General features: G+C 40.9%; 1 protein-coding gene across 8 annotated transcripts in view; it reads right to left on the reverse strand.

Annotated features, from left to right (window-relative positions):
- The window catches only part of ENTHD1 (ENTH domain containing 1), a 104,929-nt gene extending 89,985 nt beyond the window's left edge, over positions 1 to 14,944 (reverse strand). Inside the window, exons 1-3 of one of the 8 annotated variants that reach the window (XM_042993319.1) lie at positions 14,710 to 14,787; positions 12,512 to 12,633; positions 9,356 to 9,853 (exon numbers count right to left, since the gene is read on the reverse strand). In XM_042993319.1, the coding sequence (XP_042849253.1) occupies positions 9,356 to 9,758 (403 nt within the window). In that variant the 5' untranslated portion in view covers positions 9,759 to 9,853; positions 12,512 to 12,633; positions 14,710 to 14,787. Of the gene's footprint in view, positions 1 to 9,355; positions 9,854 to 12,511; positions 12,634 to 13,800; positions 14,135 to 14,376; positions 14,465 to 14,709; positions 14,788 to 14,881 lie in introns of those variants that run through there. The other 7 variants (XM_042993320.1, XM_042993321.1, XM_042993323.1 and 4 more) reach the window with 7 other exon arrangements.
- Positions 14,945 to 20,427: the final 5,483 nt, after the last annotated feature.

The raw sequence follows: 20,427 nt of genomic DNA on the forward strand, positions 1-20,427 counted from the left end.
CATAAGGATGTTCGTAACAGCTTTACTCATAATAGCCAAGGACTATGTACACACCAAATGCTCATCAACAGAAGATAGGTAAACAAACTGTGGTATATAAGTTATATCTCAATAAAGCACTGTTAGCATTAAAAATCTATTTTTAAAAGGAATTTATAGTGAATAAATGGGAATTTTGTTGTTAAAGGAATCGACTTTGACATTTATATTTTTTATATTCCTAAAAGAGAGTTGCTATAAACCCGCTAAAAGTATAAAAGTACTAGGATATTAATCATCCATTCATCTAATATCTATTGAGTGATCCCACCCCCAGGCATGTACTAAGGGCTAGGGACACTTCTCTTGCCCTTTAGAAATTCACAGTTTTGCAAGAGATACAGGCATGTATATAAATGTGCTCTGACAGAGGCATGACAGAGGTATAGAGGCGCTGTGCACACAACAGAGACAATGTTCTACTCTACCTGAGAATATCAAGGAGATTCAGGACTATCAGCTGGAGACCCTGAATCTCCTGCAGGAACATGGCCCCCTTCCCGATGAGTTTGAGCCTACCTTGCAATGGGCCCTAAATCTAAGAGAAAAGAAACTGGCCCGATCACGCCAACTGTGTCTAGCCAGTTGCCCGAGACCATAAAATTAGATTTGCGTGAAGGATTTTTTTTAAGCCACGATTGCCACCAGACTATAAGGTATACATTTCTTGTACCATCTTTGACCTAAAACAACTTAAACAGATGCAAAAAAGGATAAACTTTTCAGTTCCTGTCCCAGATTAATGAGCAGAACTAGTTTAGGTCTCAGGCCCTTCCTGTGTGTCCCACCTTGCCACGTGTAACTAGTTAAATGCGCGATCAAGTCTGGAGACACGACACAGGTTGACAGGGTGGAGTAGAACGTCACTCATTCAGTCCGTCAGTCATTCAACAATGTATTGTAGTAGGTAAGAACGTGGATTCTGGAGCCAAAACATCGAGCTTATAATCTTGGCTCTGCCACTAACTAGCTGTGTGAACTGGCTACTCAACCTCTTTCTACCTTACTTTCCTCCTCAGTAAAATGGGGCCAATACCGCAACTGTCTCAAAGGGTTATTATGAAGATTAAATGAGTTAACATATATGAAGTGGTTAGAAGAGTCTTTGTCACATAGTTAAATGTCATAAACTTGTTTGCTAATATAGGGGGTCCAAAAAGTTAGGGAATACAGAAAAAAAACTTATTTTTACATAGTATGCTAATTACATTTTACGTTAATACATTCACTGTTTTTCTATACATTCTAGACACTGTTTCAGGTAAAGTACCTCTAAATTTAAAGCAATGTGTCCAGGGGCGCCTGGGTGGCTCAGTCGGTTAAGCGTCCGACTTCAGCTCAGGTCACGATCTCACGGTCCGTGAGTTCGAGCCCCGCGTCGGGCTCTGGGCTGATGGCCCAGAGCGTGGAGCCTGCTTCCGATTCTGTGTCTCCCTCTCTCTCTGCCCCTCCCCCGTTCATACTCTGTCTTTCTCTCTGTCTCAAAAATAAACATTAAAAAAAAAATTAAAAAAAAAATAAAGCAATGTGTCCAATTGTCAACCTAAAAAAAAAAAAAAAAAAAAGAACTACAATAAATACAATACAGAGTGTCCCCCAAAGTCTGGAAACACAGTAAAAATCATGTATTTATTATAAATTTTTTCAGATTAACAATTAGACTCATTGCTTTAAATTTACTTCATCTGAAAAACTGTCTGGAGGTTGAAGAGAAACACTGGGAAAGTCATTTGAAATGTTAACAAACTACTTGAAAACAAGTTTCTCCTGTTCCCCAAGTTCTCTGAGTTGTTTTCTCAATTTTTCCCCCCTGTAGCCAACGGGAATACTTTCCAAGACCCCCAGTGGATGCCTGAAACTGCAGATACTAGCAAACCCTACCTGTGTTTTCTTCTACACACACATACCTATGATGAAGCTTAATTTATAAATTAGGCACAGTAAGAGATTAACAACAACAACTAATAATAAAATAGACCAATTATAAGAATATACCGTATTCTTGTACCATATTCTTATACCATAACGGAAGTTATTACATGAATGTGGTCTCTCTCTCTCAAAATACCTTATTGTACTCCACTCACTTTTCTCCATGTGATGATGTGAGATAAAACACCTACGTGATGAGCTGAAGTGAAGCGAATGATGGAGACACTGTGTCATAGCACTAGGCTACTACCTGCCTTCTGAACAACATATCAGAAGGAGGCTCATCTGCTTCCGGACGATAGTTGACTACGGGTAACTGAAACTTTGAAAACTGAAACCACAGATAAAGCGGGGACTCCTGTAGGGACGCCTGGGTGGCTCAGTTGGTTAAGCACCCAACTCTCGATTTCAGCTCAGGTCATGATCTTGCAGTTCGTGAGCTCGAGCCCCGCATCGGGCTCTCTCTGCTGTCGGCGCAGAGCCTGCTTCAGATGCTCTGTCCCCCTCTCTCTGCCCGTCCCATGTGTGCTGTCTCTCTCTCACAAATAAATAAACATTAAGAAATGGGCGGGGGGGGACTACTGTAATACTATTATGAAGTACTGGGCATGAGCTGTGTGATAGCTGCTGTTGTAATGTTGGAAATAGAGCATGGGCAGAGCAGACATAAAACATTCCTGCTCTCAGGGCACCTGGGGGGCTCAGTTTGGTTAAGCATCTGACTCTTGATTTCAGCTCAGGTCATGATCTCACAGTTAGTGAGTTCGAGCCCCACATCGGGCTCTGTGCTGACAGCATGGAGCCTGCTTAGGATTCTGTCTCCCTCTCCCTCTCTCTGCCTCTCCTCCCCTTGCTATCTCTCTCTCTCTCTCAAAAATAAAATAAATTTTAAAAAATTAAAAAAAATTCCTGCCTTCATAAAACGTATGCTTTAGTAGGAAGAAATAGACAATAAATAATAAAATAAAACATGCCCTATGTCAGATAAGAAAAGCTATGAAGAAAACTAAAACAGAAGGTGGCTAGGGCCTATCAGTGCAATTGTGGGATGGGGCTGATTTTTCATAAATAGGGTAGATAAGAGGCCTCACTAAAAAGATGACTTTCTCAGCGGAGATCTCAAGTATGTAAGAAAACAATGCAGGTATCTGAGGATGAACACTCAGGCAAAGGGAACGGCAAGTGTAGAAGCCAATCATGGAAACCCCCCCAAAAGTCTTTTTCTATAATTTCTTCTATTTTTATCTTTTTTTCTTTGCCTCTTCTTGACAGCCTGTATCTCAGGTGGGATCCAGCTACAGATCACTTGGATCGCTACAATTTCTCTTCCGTTAATTTCTCAATACAAACTTCACTCTCTGCTTTTTTCTGATACGATAAAATCATTCTTATTGAGTAGTTTTTCAGGGATCACGTTTCCTATCTCAAGTCTTTTGCTTTTTTTATGACTTCCATTCAATAAAAATCTACTGAGGTCTAGTACGTGCCAAGGCCTGCTGGTAAAAAGATGATTATCACATGACATGTACCTTCAGAATCTAGTTAAGGATAAATATATATACACACGCACATATATAAAGTGGATAAAATATACTGTAAAAAACACCTCACTGATATTATGAATAAAACACTACAGCAATTAATTCTTCCCAGTAAGGAAAAGAAGACATAGTCGGAGATATAGAGGAAAAGCCTCCTGAGCTAGGATCTGATGACTAAGTAGGAACTCAACAAACAGACAGCAGGAAACAACTAGTACAGGGAAGAAGAAACATCTGAAGTATCAGCACAGAGATGTGAAAGCAAATAATACATTAGGAATGCTTGGATGCAATATGTTAGCTTAGAAGACTAAGGAAATAAGAGTAGAAATGTCAATTGGGAACATGCTAAGAGGCCTGACTTTATCCCAAGAGCCAGTGGCTCCCAAATTATTTTGACCACACACCCTATCAGTCACAAAATTTTATGCATATATCTACATCTATATCTGTATCTATATGTATCTGTATACACACACACACACACACACACATATATGTGTATATGTGTGTGTGTGTGTGTGTGTGTGTGTATATATATATATATGTTTATGTATAAATTATGCCAAGAACTACTATTCTAGTATGTTACACTCATTAGGAAACAAATACAAAAAGAGAAATGTGTAAAATATAAAGATGAAATAGGTAATATTTTCCCCCAACAGAATTATTTTTCACTAATTAATATCTATTAACTTAAAGAATACTGTGTGCCAATGTTACCAATCAATAACCACTGTCGCTTCCATAATCAACAAATGAATATACGATGCTTCTGTTGACAATTCAGTTCTCACTTGCATGTTTCTTGCTCTTTTCATGCTACCAAGTCATCAAGAATATTTTCAAAGCCCAAAATAGTATACATGTGCTTACTTCTTTGATCTTAAGCTCAGCTGTTAAGAAATCTGAAAAACCTTTATGATAGTGAATTTAAACATATCCAAATATACCATACCTTATAAAAGGTATAAATGCATAAACAAGCTTGCTTACAATTTCATGCTTATCTACTTTATCTCTCAAAACAGCTCACAAACTCTTCAGAGTAGGGGCTGATCCTCTCTCTTTCCACTTAAAAATAAAAAAATCATCATAGTGCTCAGCACAGTGATAAAATAGCTGCTCTGTAAAGTACAAAAATGATTACATTCCATTCACTGTTATCCAAAATATTAGGCCTTTTTAAAACTTAATTCTTGGGGATGCAAAACTTTAATCAGTATTTTATTTTAATGTTTAGTAATTAATTTAATGCCCATAGAAGTTGATGACTTCACAATTTTGAGATTAAAAAGCCTAGCATGATCAAAAACCAAGAAGATGTTCTCCAATATCATCATTAAACGTCACACCGGACCTTAAGTAAACACTTCAAAAATAAAGAGGATACACACCATGACCGAGTGGGATTTATACTAGGAATGCAAGGTTGGTGCCCATATGGAAATCAATCGATGCAATACACCGTATCAACAGAATAAAGGAGAAAAAACACATAATCATCTCAGTAGCTGCAGAAAAAGCATTTGACAAAAGTCAACAGCCTTTCCTTATAAAAACATTCGACAAACTAACAATAGAACTCCAGCAGGGCACGTGGGTGGCTCAGTCAGTTAAGCATTGGCTCAAGTCATGACCTCACGGGTTCAGTTTGTGAGTTCGAGCCCTGCCTTGGCCTCAGCCTCGGGCTCTCTGCTGTCAGCCCAGAGCTTCTATCCCCCTCTCTCTGGGCGCTCCCCTGCCTGCACGCATGCACTCGCTCTCAAACTAAACATTACAAAACAAGACAAAACAACTCCATCAACCTTATGATAAAAAGCATCTATGAAAACCCACACCTAACATCATACTTAATGGTGAAAGACTGAAAGCTTTCCTCTCAAGATCAGGAATGAAACTGATTCTCACCATTTCTATTCGACGTTGTACAGGAGGTTTTAGCCAGGGCAATTAAGCAAGAAAAAGAAATAAGATGCATCCGCATTGGAAAGGAAAAGTAAAACTATTTCTATGTGCAGATGACATGATATTGCGTGCAGGAAATCCTTAGGAATCTTTAAAAAAAAAAAACCAAAAACTATTACAGCTAATAAACAAGTTGAGCAAAGTAGCAGGATACAAGAGCAATATACAAAAATAACTCGAATGGTTGTATTTCTATCCATTAGCAACGAGTAATCTAAAAATGGAATGAAGAAAATAATCCCATTTACAATAGCACCAAAGAGAATAAAATACTTATGACTATATTTGCCAAAAGAAATGTAAGACTTGTGCACTGAAAACTACAAAAGATTTATGAAAGAAGGTGTGGGGCGCCTGGTGGCTCAGTTGGTTGGGCAACTGACTTCAGCTCAGATCATGATCTCACAGTCCGTGAGTTCAAGCCCCGCATCGGGCTCTGTGCTGAGAGTTCAGAGCCTGGAGCCTGCTTCCGATTCTGCGTCTCCCTCTCTCCCTCTGCCCCTCTCCCGCTTGCACTCTGTCTCTCTCTGTCTCTCAAAAATGAATACACGTTAAAAAATTTTTGAAAAAAGAAAGAAGACCTTAAATTAAAGGGAAGATATCTGGTGTTTGTGGACTGGAGGAACTGATGTTTGTTAAGATGGCAATATTCTCAAAATTGATCTACAGGTTAAGTGCAATCTTGATAAAAATCCTAGCTGCTTTTTTTTTTTTTGTTACAGAAATTAACAAGCTAATGCTAAACTTGATATGGAAATGCAAAGGACCCAGAAAGGCCACAACAACTATTGAAAAAGAACAAAGCTGGAGGACTCGCCTTTATTTCAAAATTTACTACATAGCTACAGTAATCAAAATAGTGTGGCGCTGGCATATAGACATATAGATCAGTAGAAAAGAATTAAGAGAACAGGAGGTGCCTGGGTGGCTTAGTCAGTTAAGCATCTGCCTCTTGGTTTTGGCTCAGGTCATGATCTCATGGTTCATGAGATCGAGCCCCACGTCGGGTTCCACACTGACAGCACAGAGCCTGCTTGGGATTCTCTCTCCCTCTCTCTCTCTCTTTGCCTCTCTCCCGCTCATGCTCTCTCTTTCTCAAAATAAATAAATAAACTTTTTTTTTTTTAATTGAGGGTACAGAAATAAAACCTTACATCTATGGTCAACTGATTTTTATAAGGGTGCCAGTATAATTCAATGGGGGAAGGAATAGTCTTTTCAGCAGGTAGTAGTGGGACAACTGGATATCTACACGCAAAAGAATGAGACTGGAACTCTACTTCACGCCATACACAAAAATTTAGATCCAAGATCTAAATGGAAGAGCTAAAACATTGAAACTCTTAGAAAAAAACATAGGTGAGAATCTTCATGACCTTAGATTAAGCAATGATTTCTTACATATGACACTTAAAGCACGAGCACCAAAGGAAAACAGACAAACTGGACTTCATCAAAATTTAATCAAGCAAGTAAAAAAGACAACCTAAGAATGGGAGAAGATATTTGCAAGTCACAAGATAGAGGTCTTGTATCCAGAATATAAAAAACTCAACACATAAAAAGAAAAAAAAAACCCAACAATTAAAAATGGACAAAGGATTTGTACAGCCATTTCTTCAAAGAAGATATATAAATGGCCAACAAGGGCATAGAAAGATGCTCAACATCATTAGTCTTTAGGGAAACGTAAATTGAAACCGCAGGGAGATACTCTTTTCACATCCAGTAGGATGGCTCTAATCAAAAAGATGGACAAGAACAAGTGTTGTCAAGGATATGGAAAAACAGGAACCCTCTTAAATTGCTGGTAAGAATGTAAAATGGTGCGGCTGCTAAGGAAAACCAGTTACTGGTTCCTCAAAAAGCTGAACATTGAATTGCCATACGACCCAGCAACTCCACTCCTAAGCATACACCCAACGGAACTGAAAGCAGAGGCTCAAACTGACACTTGTAGGCTTTTGTCATTGCAGCCCAATTCACAATAGCCAAAATGTGAAAACAACCCAAGAATCCACCATCAGATGAATAAACAAAATGTGGTAGGTTTATACAATGGAATGTTATTCAGCTACAAAAAGAATGAAGTTCACATCAAGTATGTGAAATAAGCCAAAAACAAAAGGGCAAATACTATATGATTCACTTCCACGAGGTACCCCGAAGAGGTGAATTTATAGAGATAGAAAGTAGATTAGAGATTAGCAGGAGAGCTTTATTGCCCAATGATTATGGAGGTGCTTTTTTTTTTTTTTAAGTTTACTTATTTATGTTGAAAGAGAAAGTGAGCACGGGAGGGACAGAGAGAGAGAGAGAGAGAAAGAGAGAGAGGGACTTCCAAGCAGGTTCCACACTGTCAGCATGGAGCCCAGCACAGGGCTTGAATTCACAAACTGTGAGATCACGACCTGAGCCAAAACCAAGAGTCAGACGCTCAACCAACTGAGCCACTCAAGTGCCCCACAGTTAATGGAGTTTCTGCCTGGGGTGATGAAAGTTTTGGAAGTAGACAGTGGCAATGGTTGTGCCACACTGTGAATGTAATTAATGTCACGGAATTGCATGCTTAAAATGACAAATTTGGTTATTTACATTTTATCCCAATTTTTAAAAGTTAACAATATACCTAAAACCATAGGATTGTAGACTTTAGATGGGTGAATTGTCTGACATGTGAATTATATTGCAATAAAGCTGATTTTTAAAATGCGAAGAAAAAAAGAAAAAGAAACGAGCTCTCAGGCTATAAAAAGGACATGGGAGAATCTTAAATGCAGACTGTCAAGTAAAGAAAGGAGTCTGAAAAAGCTACATCGTATATGATTCCAATTACATAATATTCTGGAAAAGGCAAAACTATAAAGACAATAAAAAGATCAGTGGCTACCAAGGGTTCCAGGCAGGGGAGAAAGGAGGAACAGGTAGAACACAAGACGTTTTCAAGGCAGTGAAACTATTATGATACTGGAGCGGTAGGTACACGACGTGCGTTTTTCAAAACCCGCAGAACAGAACAGCAAGAGTGAACCCTAAGGTCAACAAAGGACTTTAGCGAACGTGTTAATACTGATTATTAGTCAATTGTTACAAACGTACCACACTAATGCGAGATGTTAACTGGAGAGGCAGTGTGTGCGGATGGCGAAGGGTATGTGGGAACTCTGTACTTTCTGTGTAAATCTGTAAATCTTTTCTCTAAATCTCAAGCTGCTCTTAAAAAAGGTCTATTCTAAAAATGTATGCTTCACACAAAGACTGCACTGAATTGTATCCTTTTCTCATGATTCATAAGACTATTCACTTTAAATGCTAATTATAATTTTACATTAGATGGGGAGGAAATGCTTGGTTTTTTTAGCATTACAGAATACCAGACGTTTCCAAGTCATCTCAGTTTGGTATTCCCCATAACTGTTCCCTACTTCACCTCCTCCTCCACCCCCGACAAAATTATTTTATGACCTAAATTTTTGTATTCCTATACTTCCATCTAGATAGTCTTTGAGGATTCTGGAGTCTGTGGAAACGCTTCCTTACATTTATGACTAAATTCCAGTCCAGTTATAATTGTGAATTACAGTGACCTTATTACACCAAGCTGCCATGCTTCCTGTTTTATTCACTTTGTTCATCTTCTACGAGCTATCGTTTTATCGGGAACCTTACATGTGTTAGTTTTACACATTCCTTTGAAAGAAAATTGCTCTCTAAGGCACTGAAGAGTCAACACAAAGTCTTCTGGAAACTGTAACTGTCCCAGAGAAAGGGAGCCAATACATTTGAGCATAACTTTCCCCCAGCTCCTGGTTCAAAACGATCCCTTCCCAAACGTCTAATCTTTAGTGGCACACCACAGACATTGCTTTTACCTTGGTCTTTTCCAGCTTCATCTATGTGTTGAAAATCTTTTAGTGTCTGAAGTTTACAGAACCCCTCTCTGCAATGCTGGATAACTTTCTTTGATCCATTCTTGATGAGATAATCCATGAGCGTAAGGGATTTGTACACATGACGCCAGCTCTTCCCATGGTCACCGAGTCTCTGCCATAGCATATTCATAATCTCTGACAGAGAAATTGTGTTGAAAGTCAGGTCACTGATATCTAACATGAGAGAACTAGAAGGACCCCAAGGGTCATTGGAAGTTGCTTCCCTGACTTTTATTTCGGCATCTGAGTAATTCTTCATGAAGTTTTTCACTTGCCTCCTGAATGCCATCGGTAAGAAGTTTGAAGGTGGGATGGGGGTGGGAGCAACGGAAAAGGAGTTCATATAATTGGTTTATAAAATTGAGAGGTAATTGGCCCCCAGTTCGGCTGCTCCCAAACACAAATGATTAATCTCCATTTTGACGAGGCATCAATTTCCTGCAAAGCAAAGCACAAAAAATAGGTAAGTGAAAGCTTTTCTGAGAAGTCTACAGAAGACCAAGTCCGTGTGAGAAATGTAGTTTTACTTAGAAATCAGCCCCTCACTTACAGGAGCCAGAATTGAGGGCACTATATAAAATTCTCCTAGGAGCTGTATGGGAAAATCTCTCATGAGGGCTTGGCCCATATTATGTGAAGAAATACAGGTGGTGTTTTTTAGTCCTAAACGTTTCTGCAGAAAATTTTCACTCAATCACTCAACCTCTTTGGCCAGAAATAAAATTATCTTAAAGCATTACATGGACAGTGGGCAAGTCAGTTTCAGAGAATGGAACTTGGGGGGGCATCTGGGTGGCTCAGTCGGTGAGGCATCTGGCTTCGGCTCAGGTTGTGATCTCACGGTTCGTGGGTTCGAGCCCCGCATGGGGCTCTGTGCTGACAGCTCAGAGCCTGGAGCCTGCTTCGGATTCTGTGTCTCCCTCTCTCTCTGCCTGTTCCCTGCTCGCTCACTCTCTCAAAAATAAATAAATAAACATTAAAAACAAAGAAAATGGAACTTGTGCTCTGACATCTCATGCTTGAGACTTGTCTTGTATAAAATAGTGTGTCCCAAAGGTAATTAAGATGGTTAACGACTGAGTCTTAGCGTCATCAAGTGACCCCGTGGTTGTATTCTTCTTAGAACTACAAGTCACTAGAATCAGATCTAAATATGTTCTGCTTTCTTGTTAATCTGAAAGTAGGGAGGGTTGTGGACCATTAATGCAAGGAGCTGCACCTCAGCAGACTCCACATCTAACTCAGGGTACCCTCGACCCATGTGTAAGGTTAATAAGGTCAAGGAAAAGGTTAAATTACTTTCTTTACTGGGCTTCAGTAAAGGAAGTATGTGTTTAGGACTAAACAATGTCAATAGTGTAATTCAAATGGGGTAACAACTTCCCTAAAACGTGGAGTGATTACCAGTGGGATCTGTCAGATCCCAGAACAAGGGCGCACAAAGCGTGCCCACTGAGGTTGACACAAAATACGCTAAAACCTTAAATGGTTTTAAGGTTTTGAGATCTGCAGCCCCAAAACCTTAAATGATGCTTCTGATCAATTCACAGCTCACATGAAACCATTCCCTTCCTCCTTTGTCATTGCTTTGCATTAAGGTGGGTCAGTTGGTTTGCATTTTCCCTGGTGATTCACCACCGATGGCCACCGAGATCATGCACTAAATTGATTTTGAGCCCTGACAAGCATCCAGAGCCAGTGAAGCCTCAACGATCTATAATCAGATTTTACTAGAGAAACGGCACACACACAAAAGAAAAACATTAAAATCCATAACAAATTTGTCTTGTTTTCAGTGTTGTTTTTCTTCCTTGACCTTCACAACTCCCAGCTCAGGTTTGATCAATTTCTGTGTGTGTATTTAAGGAAGACATAAATTTTCAGAAGCAAACTAAATGAGTTATCCCTTCTTTTTCAAAAAATAAGAGAAGGGGATAATCAACTTTTTTTTTTTTTTTTTTGGTAAAAGTACAACACATCCTCAAATACGCAAGATAGAAAATGTATCAGTTTAATTAACATTTCTCTTATATTAACATTTAATTGACCATCATCAACCCTAGGAAGAAAACAATAAGTTGTGTGTTTTTACAATTTTCTGATTTTCTCTCTTGTTTGCACTTCAAACACAGGCATTTTTATCTGACTCATTCCTGCAGCAAAAACCAGATTTATAATGTGTTTCAATAAGCTATTAAAATTTTCAACCATGAGGGCTTTCTTTTTCTATTGTCCTTTTTTCCCTTCTACCAAAGCTCAGTCAATGCAGAGATGCACTGTGACACTGGCTTAGAGCAACAAATATTGATCTGTTTCCTCACAAGTCTATTAAAAAAAAAAAAAAACCTGTTAGAATCATAACCTGCTGATGAACAACAGTCATCAAACACGCTCGTTTTTCCTTTTTTTTTTTTTTGTCTAGCTACCTATCTATATTTTGGAGGAAGAAAATTCTAATTTTTTAGGTTTTCCTATATTCTCTAAATTGCATTTGAAAAATGCTTTCTTAAATAAATTTTCTGCCCCAGGAAAGTATCTAAATAATTGGCTTCAATCCAATAGGGCAGTTTAAAATGGAGGTGCTTGACATTATACTGAAATTAAATACATTCCCAACCATTAGTAAAACCCCGAAGAAAAAAGTCTGGCTAGGCGAATTACTATCATTTTACTAATGCATTAGTACTTTATGACACGACCAGAGAATATGTAAGACACCATTCTGCTATTGGTTTCTTTTCAGATTAACAAGTTCAGCTGGTGTTAATTGTAAATTGTATGTTGGTTTTATGTGTTTTAGACACCGGACTACATGCAAATGTTCAGTTTACTCACACCATCAGAGACTTGAGATAGTAATTACGGTGACATGACATCTGAGACAGAAGTGATGCCTGAGAGGGTAAATTTGCACACCTGAATTTTGGCTGTCTGGCTACCCTAACCCCTAGAATACTTAGAAACGGAGGGAAGTAAGATACTCTATGTCACAAAGCTGGGTCACCTCCTCCGGGAGGCCTTCAGCAAGCACACTAACTACTTAGATCTTCCCAGATACTCTTTCTGCACCAGGTTTATTTCCTTCATGGCACTTACCACGATCTGTACTTGTGCATTTGTCATTTGCTTTCTTCACCACCAGACTAGAAGCTCCGTGACGGCAGGGACCATGACCATCTTATTTACAAGGCAGTATAATCCTATTGCCCAACAGGTACCTAGAACATAGTAGATACTCGAGAAACAGGTGTTGAGTGAATGCCCAAATGACTGAGTGACTCTGCTTTGGGATAAACCTGCATTGGCTCCGCAGTTTTGGATTATGAACACGATATTTCGAAAAATATATTACAGTCCTGTAACTGTCAAGTAAAATCCTAGAGTGTGGAGCAAATCTTTTCAAATTAATCAGTAAGTATTTCTTGAGTATCTACCATTTGTATTGCTTTGTGGATGACATAAGAAATCTAAAACATGATCCCAACATGCAAAAACCAGTGTCTGGTTAAGGGGCTTTTTTCCTTAAATAATTCCAAAATAAACAACGGGATGAGGTCTCTTGGTTCTCTTTTTAGAGTTACCCACTTCCACAATGCTTTGGCAAACGCTGTTTCCTCCCCCAACTTTACCTTGATCACAACAGGAAATCCTGTAAGCTATCAAGGGACATTATGGAATTCAAACCCAAGGTTTTTTCTCAGACTTTTGAAGGGTAATGCAGTGCCTCTACCATAAGTCACATGATAACCACAGTAAGGTGGGGGGGGGGGGGGCGCGCTCGGAACAAACAAACATTAACATGACTGCAAAAACTTGTTCGTATTTGGAATAAATAAAGACAAATGGCTCGCTTCAATTCAGGTCTTGCGGCCAAATGAGTTGAGGGAAAAACTGGTCTTCAAAACTCTTTGGGTGTCAGAATCAAGAACAAGGGATGGAGAAGCCGAAAGGGACTATACCCGACGACCTAGGACAATAACAAGGGCAGCATCGAAGAGGCCGAGCGCAAGCGGCATCTGGAAAGATCCATTTAGGGTAGTGCTACGAAGAGAGTGCTATAGGTTCTGCCTATAGACTTAAGTTTACCCAGGAGAAAAAAAAAAGTTCTGGACAAGACTGTCACGGGTGAGTGACTACAGAGAATACCAAGATGGCATTAGGAGGTGTTACCGTTTCGATGGGAAGAATACGGCAAGAGGCAGAGAAACCAACTTTTTGGAGCCCTCCTGTATGTTCATTAATTCAATCAACTGTTAGCTTTCTAGTTTACCATGTAGCAGACTCCATTCTAAGAAACGGGGGGAAGATGCACAAGACACAGACCCCTCCCGGAATAAAGGGCTACTCGTTTTGGAATGCTCACAATGTACTCACGCCTCGCATACCTCATCTCATTAATTAGGATTCCAAAGGCCTGGATTTGAGGTCCTGCTCTGCCATTCCCTAATCAAGGCTCAACAACTTCTCTGAGCCCCTGTTCCCTCATCTGCAGCATAAAGAATAATCACCACACAGAAAGAACTGTCGAGAAGAAGAAATGAGATGCTCCAGAAAGAATTCTGAACATGAAGGGTGAAGGCTGAGAGAGAATCAACTTCCTGTAGACGGGGTCTTTCCTTGGCATCCATTTCTTCATTCATTCAACAACCACTTCAGAACGACCACTGCGTGCGACGCAGGCCCTAAGTCACATGGAGTCACACGGCTGAACCAGCCCACTGACTGCCGTCGGCGAGCCCGCAGTTTACTTGGAGGGGAAGGTTGGGCCGCACAGAAGCTTCTAGAAGAAGGGCGTGACATGATGGCGTCACACAGCGGGGGCCTTCCCTCACGCAAAGCATGGTGGCCTCGGCCCCCTAGCGCCCGCGCCCGCACCCGCACAGCGACGGCACCGGCCTGGGACAGGAGGCAGGGAGCAGCCCCTCCGTGCCCGCCTGCACCCACAAACAAGAATCCACTACCTGAGGGGAAGATCCAGCCACCAGCGTCGGGGCCTTCTTCTGCTCAAATTCAAGCCCCTCGTTCCCAGGCTGATCGCCTCCTGCGGCCGGGCGCCAGCGCCCATGCCTTTCCCCACTTCCGCTTCCTCACTTCCGGCCCCTCACTTCCGGCTTGTGGGAGGTCTGGTGCCCGCTGCTCCCAGGGCGTCCAGCAAAAGGGACGGGAGGGGTTAAAATGATCCAACTTGGGGCTATCAAGTGGGATGAAGGCAAATGTCTTCACTTAACAACCTACGGGGCTATGATGCTGCCCTATTCCTCCTTTCAAAGAGAAGTTTTTACAATTTGTGTTACCGATGTATTTTAACTGACTGGATCCGGCACCCGCAGCTGATCTCCACCTCAAAGGAGTGTAATAATGGTAGTTTTCCAGGGATGAAAAGAGCCGTGTGTGTGATGGGCAGTGACAGAGCGCCTCCAGTGAGGGCTTCGGGTACCGCTGACGCGCAGTCGTTGAAATATTCACCCGATCTTCACGGAGCGCCCACTGCGTGCCAGGGATCCCGCTAAGCTGTAAGGACGTAAGGACCCAGAGAGGAAGAATGAGTCCAATGCTGCCTGAGTTTACAGACTAGTGGAGGTGACAGGCACCGTCACAGAGGATTGTGACAAGGTATGTATCTGGTAATAAGAGAGGAGAGAGCATCTAATTCTGCCAAGGCGTATTTAAGGGCAGGTTTCACGGAAAGCTTTGCATCAGAGTCTTAAAGGATGACAGGGAGTTCACTGGATAGACAAGTGGAGGAGCCCATTAGAGGCAAAGGACACATCATGTGTAAAGACTTGAAAGCTGAGAGAGCCTATTATCTTGGTCAGACTGCAAGCCCTGCAGTTCCTGTGGCTTCTCAAAGGCTATTTGTGGAACAGCAAAGGTAGATGAAACGGCAGTGGAAAGTCAGGTCATGAAAGACCTTGTCCATACTGCTAGGTGATCCTACCTGGTAGGCATTGAAAATATAATCAAGCCCATGTTTTCAAAGACTATGCCGCTATTCCGCCAGGATGGAGGGAATAGACTTAGACAATAGCAAAATTCTTCACAGATGAAAGTAACTTTGTTTTTAGCTCCTACGACTTCAATCATAATTATTATTTTAACAGATCTCACGATCAGTACTGACACGTAGGTAGGTAATTATAATATAAAATGGCAGGAGATATGAAAGAAGCTGGTGTGTTTATAATATTGCTTAGCTGGCTATCATTTAGAGGAGTGAGGATAGTAGCCAGAGGGAAATTAAAAAGGTAGCCTAGAAACAGATTGTTCAGGGCCTTGAATGCCATGCTAAGCTGTTATTCTATAAAACAGTGGGGGACAGACAGCAAGTATTTTATATAGTGAGTGATAGTTTATGAAGATTTTTTTCTAGGCATATCTTATGTAAACTTCAAAGGAACTCTGAAAAGTAGGTATAATTATTCCATTTTACAAATGAGGAAGTGAGTTTGGGGAACATGCATTCATTCTACATTATTGAGCACCTGCTAAGGGCCAGGCACGATGTTGAGCTACGGGAATACAAAGAAGTAATAGTCTAATTAAAAAGACAAAAATAAATTAGCAATTATAATAAGTTGCTGTGATAAAAATGTTTGGGGAGTAAAAAGAGGATTTGTCTAAATCTACATAATTAGAGAAGTCTTCCTGGAAGAGGTGAACTTGAGCTGAGTTGGAAGGAACAAATAGGTTACACAAATTGGCCCAGAGATATTCAACTAGCAAGCTGTTTGGCTGGAACTTGACCCAAATTTTCAGTGTCCAATCTATGCCCTTTCCTCTACCCCAAGGACCAATTTTTGGTCTTTGATGTTGAGCTCTATTGACATTCTTTTTTTTTTTTAATGTTTATTTATTTTTGAGAGAGAGAGACAGTATGAGTGAGGGAGGAGCAGAGAGAGGGAGACACAGAATCCGAAGCAGTCTCCATCCAGGCTCTGAGCTGTCAGCACAGAGCCCGATGTGGGGCTCGAACTCACGAGCCGCGAGATCATGACCAGAGCTGAAGTCAGACGGCTACTGACCTAGCCACCCAGGCGCCCCTCTTTTTTTTTTTTTTTAATATTATTTTCAAGTAATCTCTACACCCAATGTGGGGCTCGAACTCACAATTCTGAGATCAAGAGCCACATGCTCCACCGACTGAGCTAGCCAGGCGTCCCTCCATTGACATTCTCAGTCACAAGTCTACCTGTTGCAGTTTGAAAAGGTTGGATCCCAGTTTTTCCTTTTCAAACCCATTCATTTCCTCCTTTTGGAATGGATCTTCGGATGTCTTTGAAAGGGAGTTGATTAGGCTCAGCAAAACTGTAAAGTGTTCTCTACCTAATGGAATTAACTTCATTAAAGTGACATAATGTGAGAGGCCTTTCTCTGCTTTCTTCCATTTGGGGGCACCATAATTTAGGTGCAGTACTGTAGCTCACCAAATACACGGTTTTACAATTATGACTTGGTGTGGTTTTTTTCCCCCCTGAACTTGGAGTTTTGTAAAAGTGAACAGTTCTCTTCGCTTGGTTTCTAGGATCTCGTTGCTTGTCATCTCCTTGGCTGGTTCCTTCTCATTTCTCTGACCTCTCAACTTTGAAGGGGTCTGTTCTCTATCAATATCCATTCCCTGGGTGGCTTTATCCAGTTCATAAATTTAAATACATTCCATCTCTCTCAACAACTCTCAAGTTTGTATCTCCAGCACTAACCTCTCCTGACCTCCAGACTCATATCTATCTTGACATCCCCACTGGTCTTTCTCATAGACATCTCAAACTTAATATGTCCAAAACCAAACTTTGGATCTTCCAAGCTTGTTCCCCCATCTCAGTGATGACACATCCTTGCTTCTCACTTCTCAGGCCATGAACCTTGGAGTCATCATTGACACCCCTCTTTGTCGCCCAGACTTCACATCTTATCATCAGCTCACCGTTAAATGCAGGGTGGCCACCAAGTCTGGGTAATATGAGGTTGGTAGGTGATAAATGGTTCATCAATGCCACAGTGTAATTCACAGGAAAGTAATAATATTGATGTTTCCAGACTTTGTGGTCACCCTGTATATTCAGAATTCATACATTTCCCACCACCTCCACTCTACCACTTGTCCTAAGTTGCTGACTTCTCTTGCCAGGACTTTTGCAGTAGCTTCCTAACTGGTCTCCCTGCTTCTCCTCTTGCTCCCTTATGATTTAATCTCAACACAACAATCAGAGTGATGCTTCTAAAGCCTAAAACCCAAGCGAGATCGTGTAACTCCCCAGTTCAAAATCTTCCATCGGCTCCTGTTTGACTCAGAATAAAACCACGACCAGCAAGGTCCTATGTGTTCCGGCCCCTGCTCTCTCTCTCACCTCCATCCTGACTCCTCTCCTTCTCACTCATTGTATCAAGCTCGCTCCCACCATAAGGTGTTGCACTTGCCGGTCCCTGTACCTGCAAAAGCTATTTCCCCAGAGAGCCATCAGCCTGGCTCCCTCACTTTGTTCTGGACTTAGCTCAAACGTCCTTTGATCTCCCAATAAAATTGCAACCCCCGCCCCCCCCAATGTCAGCTACACTCTCTCCAACCCTTGCCTCATTTTATGATTCTCTATAGTAGTACAACCATCTGATATATGTAATTATTTCTCTGGCTGCCAGAAGGTAAGATCCAGGAGGGCAAGGACTATGTTTGGTTGCCTGCTATATTCCCAGCACTTAGAACAGGCCTAATGCAGAGTGGGTATTCAAACTTTATTTACTGAATGAATGGAAAGAGAATGTCTGAATCTGCACTACTGAATGAGAAGTACACCCTTTACCATAAAGGTAAGTTAAACATAATTATGTACAAGAAATTCTGATATTAACAATGACCCCTCAAAAGGAACTGCTGAAACTTTTTAAATGAGTATGGTTTTAAAAGAAAATTTCTCTATTATGGAGAAGTCCAGATTTCACATATTCTTGAATCCTCCCAATTTTGCTGATATTTTCGGAGTGTCCCAGGATTGTGCCAGCATTCTCGCATTAGAGTCTTTATTCTTAGCTTCTGCCTTTGCACTTGCTCGATTACAGAGCATCCATGAAATAGATCAGTAGAGTGGCCTCACTCTCCTGTCAATATGCTCTATAACATGTCTGTTGATCATTACTTACTATTGAAATAACTTCTCTTTTTTTGAGATTTTCCTGTTCTGCATTCCGTCCCACACTTGTAAGGGAAAGGGTTCTATTCTGCTCCCCGAGGGGTAGTACCCTGTGGAAAAGCAGCTTCTTCATTACAGTGCAAGCTGAAAACACCCTGATACTTCCTACAGTATCCACTTGTCTATCCACTTGTCTTTTCTCCTTCCTTCCCACTCTCACTGTTCAACAACTTCGAAACCACTGACTTGGGATAGGACTGTGACCAGAGGATTTCAGTGTCTGAAAACTGGCTATGAAGCTACTGGGTATAATGATGGAATCCAAAAAGGTCCTTAGACCATGAAGTCTGAAGAACACTAAGGCCAACGTTGAGATGTTTATTGTTCTAAAGTCCATGACCTGCTGTTACCTTTAAAATTCTATCTTAATAACCTGTGGAAATAGTGGGAACTCTGATCAGACACAACTTGCATTATTTAACAAGCTTGCATTAACAAAAAGAAAATCCTGGATTAAGGAGTTGGGAATAGCAAATGACCTCCTTTAACTCATTCAATAAATATTTATTGAGCACCTACTGTGACCAAAATATACTGATGATTCCAAACCAGATTCTTCTTTTCCATTTCAATAAAATTGCTGAGCAATTATAACCAAGGAGAACTCCCCCTCCCAAAAAAAGGAAATTTCAAACAAGATTTAGGTACAAGGGGGCGAAAAGTTAAAAAAGGATGTCATCTCATAATGTAGCGTGAGTCTAAATTTTAGAACTCCAAACTGAGTCTTATTTTTCTTATTATTTTTTTATACTTATTTTTATTTTGGGGAGAGAGACAGAGTATGAGTGGAGAGGGGCAGAGAGAGAGGGAGACAGCGTCTGAAGCAGGCTCCAGGCTCTGAGCTGTCAGCGCAGAGCCTGACATGGGGCTTGACAAACTCAAAGAACGTGGGGCTTGAGATCATGACCTGAGCCAAAGTCGGATGCTCAACCAACTGAGCCACGCAGGTGCCCCCAAAGTGAGTCTTATATGATTCCCTCCTTCTTAGCCTTCAAGGAATTAATGCTAGGAAGAGCCTGTGAGCCAACATTTCCCTCTTTCTCTTGGGCCTAGTCCCTAAACTCTGACTGGTATCACGTAGCAAGTAGCAACGTCTCTTATTTTGTGCAAAGATGCAGCGTTGGCAATCCATTTTCTAGCAAGAGCAAAGAGAGGAAGAGGCCTTCACAGGCTGCACTTGGTATGGGAACCTACTGGGGGGGGGGGGGGGCGTTGTTTTTTGTTTGTTTGGTTGTTTTTTTTTTTTTTTACAAATTTTAAGGTTAGAACAAAGGAAGCTAAAGGTGACAACAACCTTAGGTCAGTGAAAAATCTTTAAATCCTAGGAGTCCTTTAGCCCAACCAACTCAGGAGAAAGGGAAATCTCAAAAATCTAAGTAACCAGTCCCAGCTCGTGCCTGACTGGCAAAACTGGGGTTAGAACTAATCCTGGCTCAAAACTGCTGCTTCTTTTTCTTTCTTTCTTTCTTTCTTTTTTTCTCCCCATTAAGGGTAATGTTACGGACTAAGAATAATATTATGGGCTGAGTGTACTAAGAAAGCATTTTTCGCTGGGATTTTAACTTTGTGAGTGATCCCAGGGTGATATTAAATAAGTTCCCCGAAGAAGTCCTAATTTTTCTCTGGATTCTTCAATGTACTAAGAGGAAATGGGAGCTTTCCTTCAGAGCGGCAGCAGCTTTGCTGATGGATCATCTCTAGGATTAGAGATTTTCTTATGTGAACATAATTGTTCGGGGGGGAAATTGTTAAAATTGAAACCAAGCAAAAAGAAGCAAAAGTGTTTCAGAGAACCTCCTGCATTTTAGTTCAACTCTGGCAGCAAGAAAA

The sequence above is a fragment of the Panthera tigris genome, chromosome B4 (assembly GCF_018350195.1).
Source record: "Panthera tigris isolate Pti1 chromosome B4, P.tigris_Pti1_mat1.1, whole genome shotgun sequence".
Classification (NCBI taxonomy): Eukaryota; Metazoa; Chordata; class Mammalia; order Carnivora; family Felidae; genus Panthera; species Panthera tigris.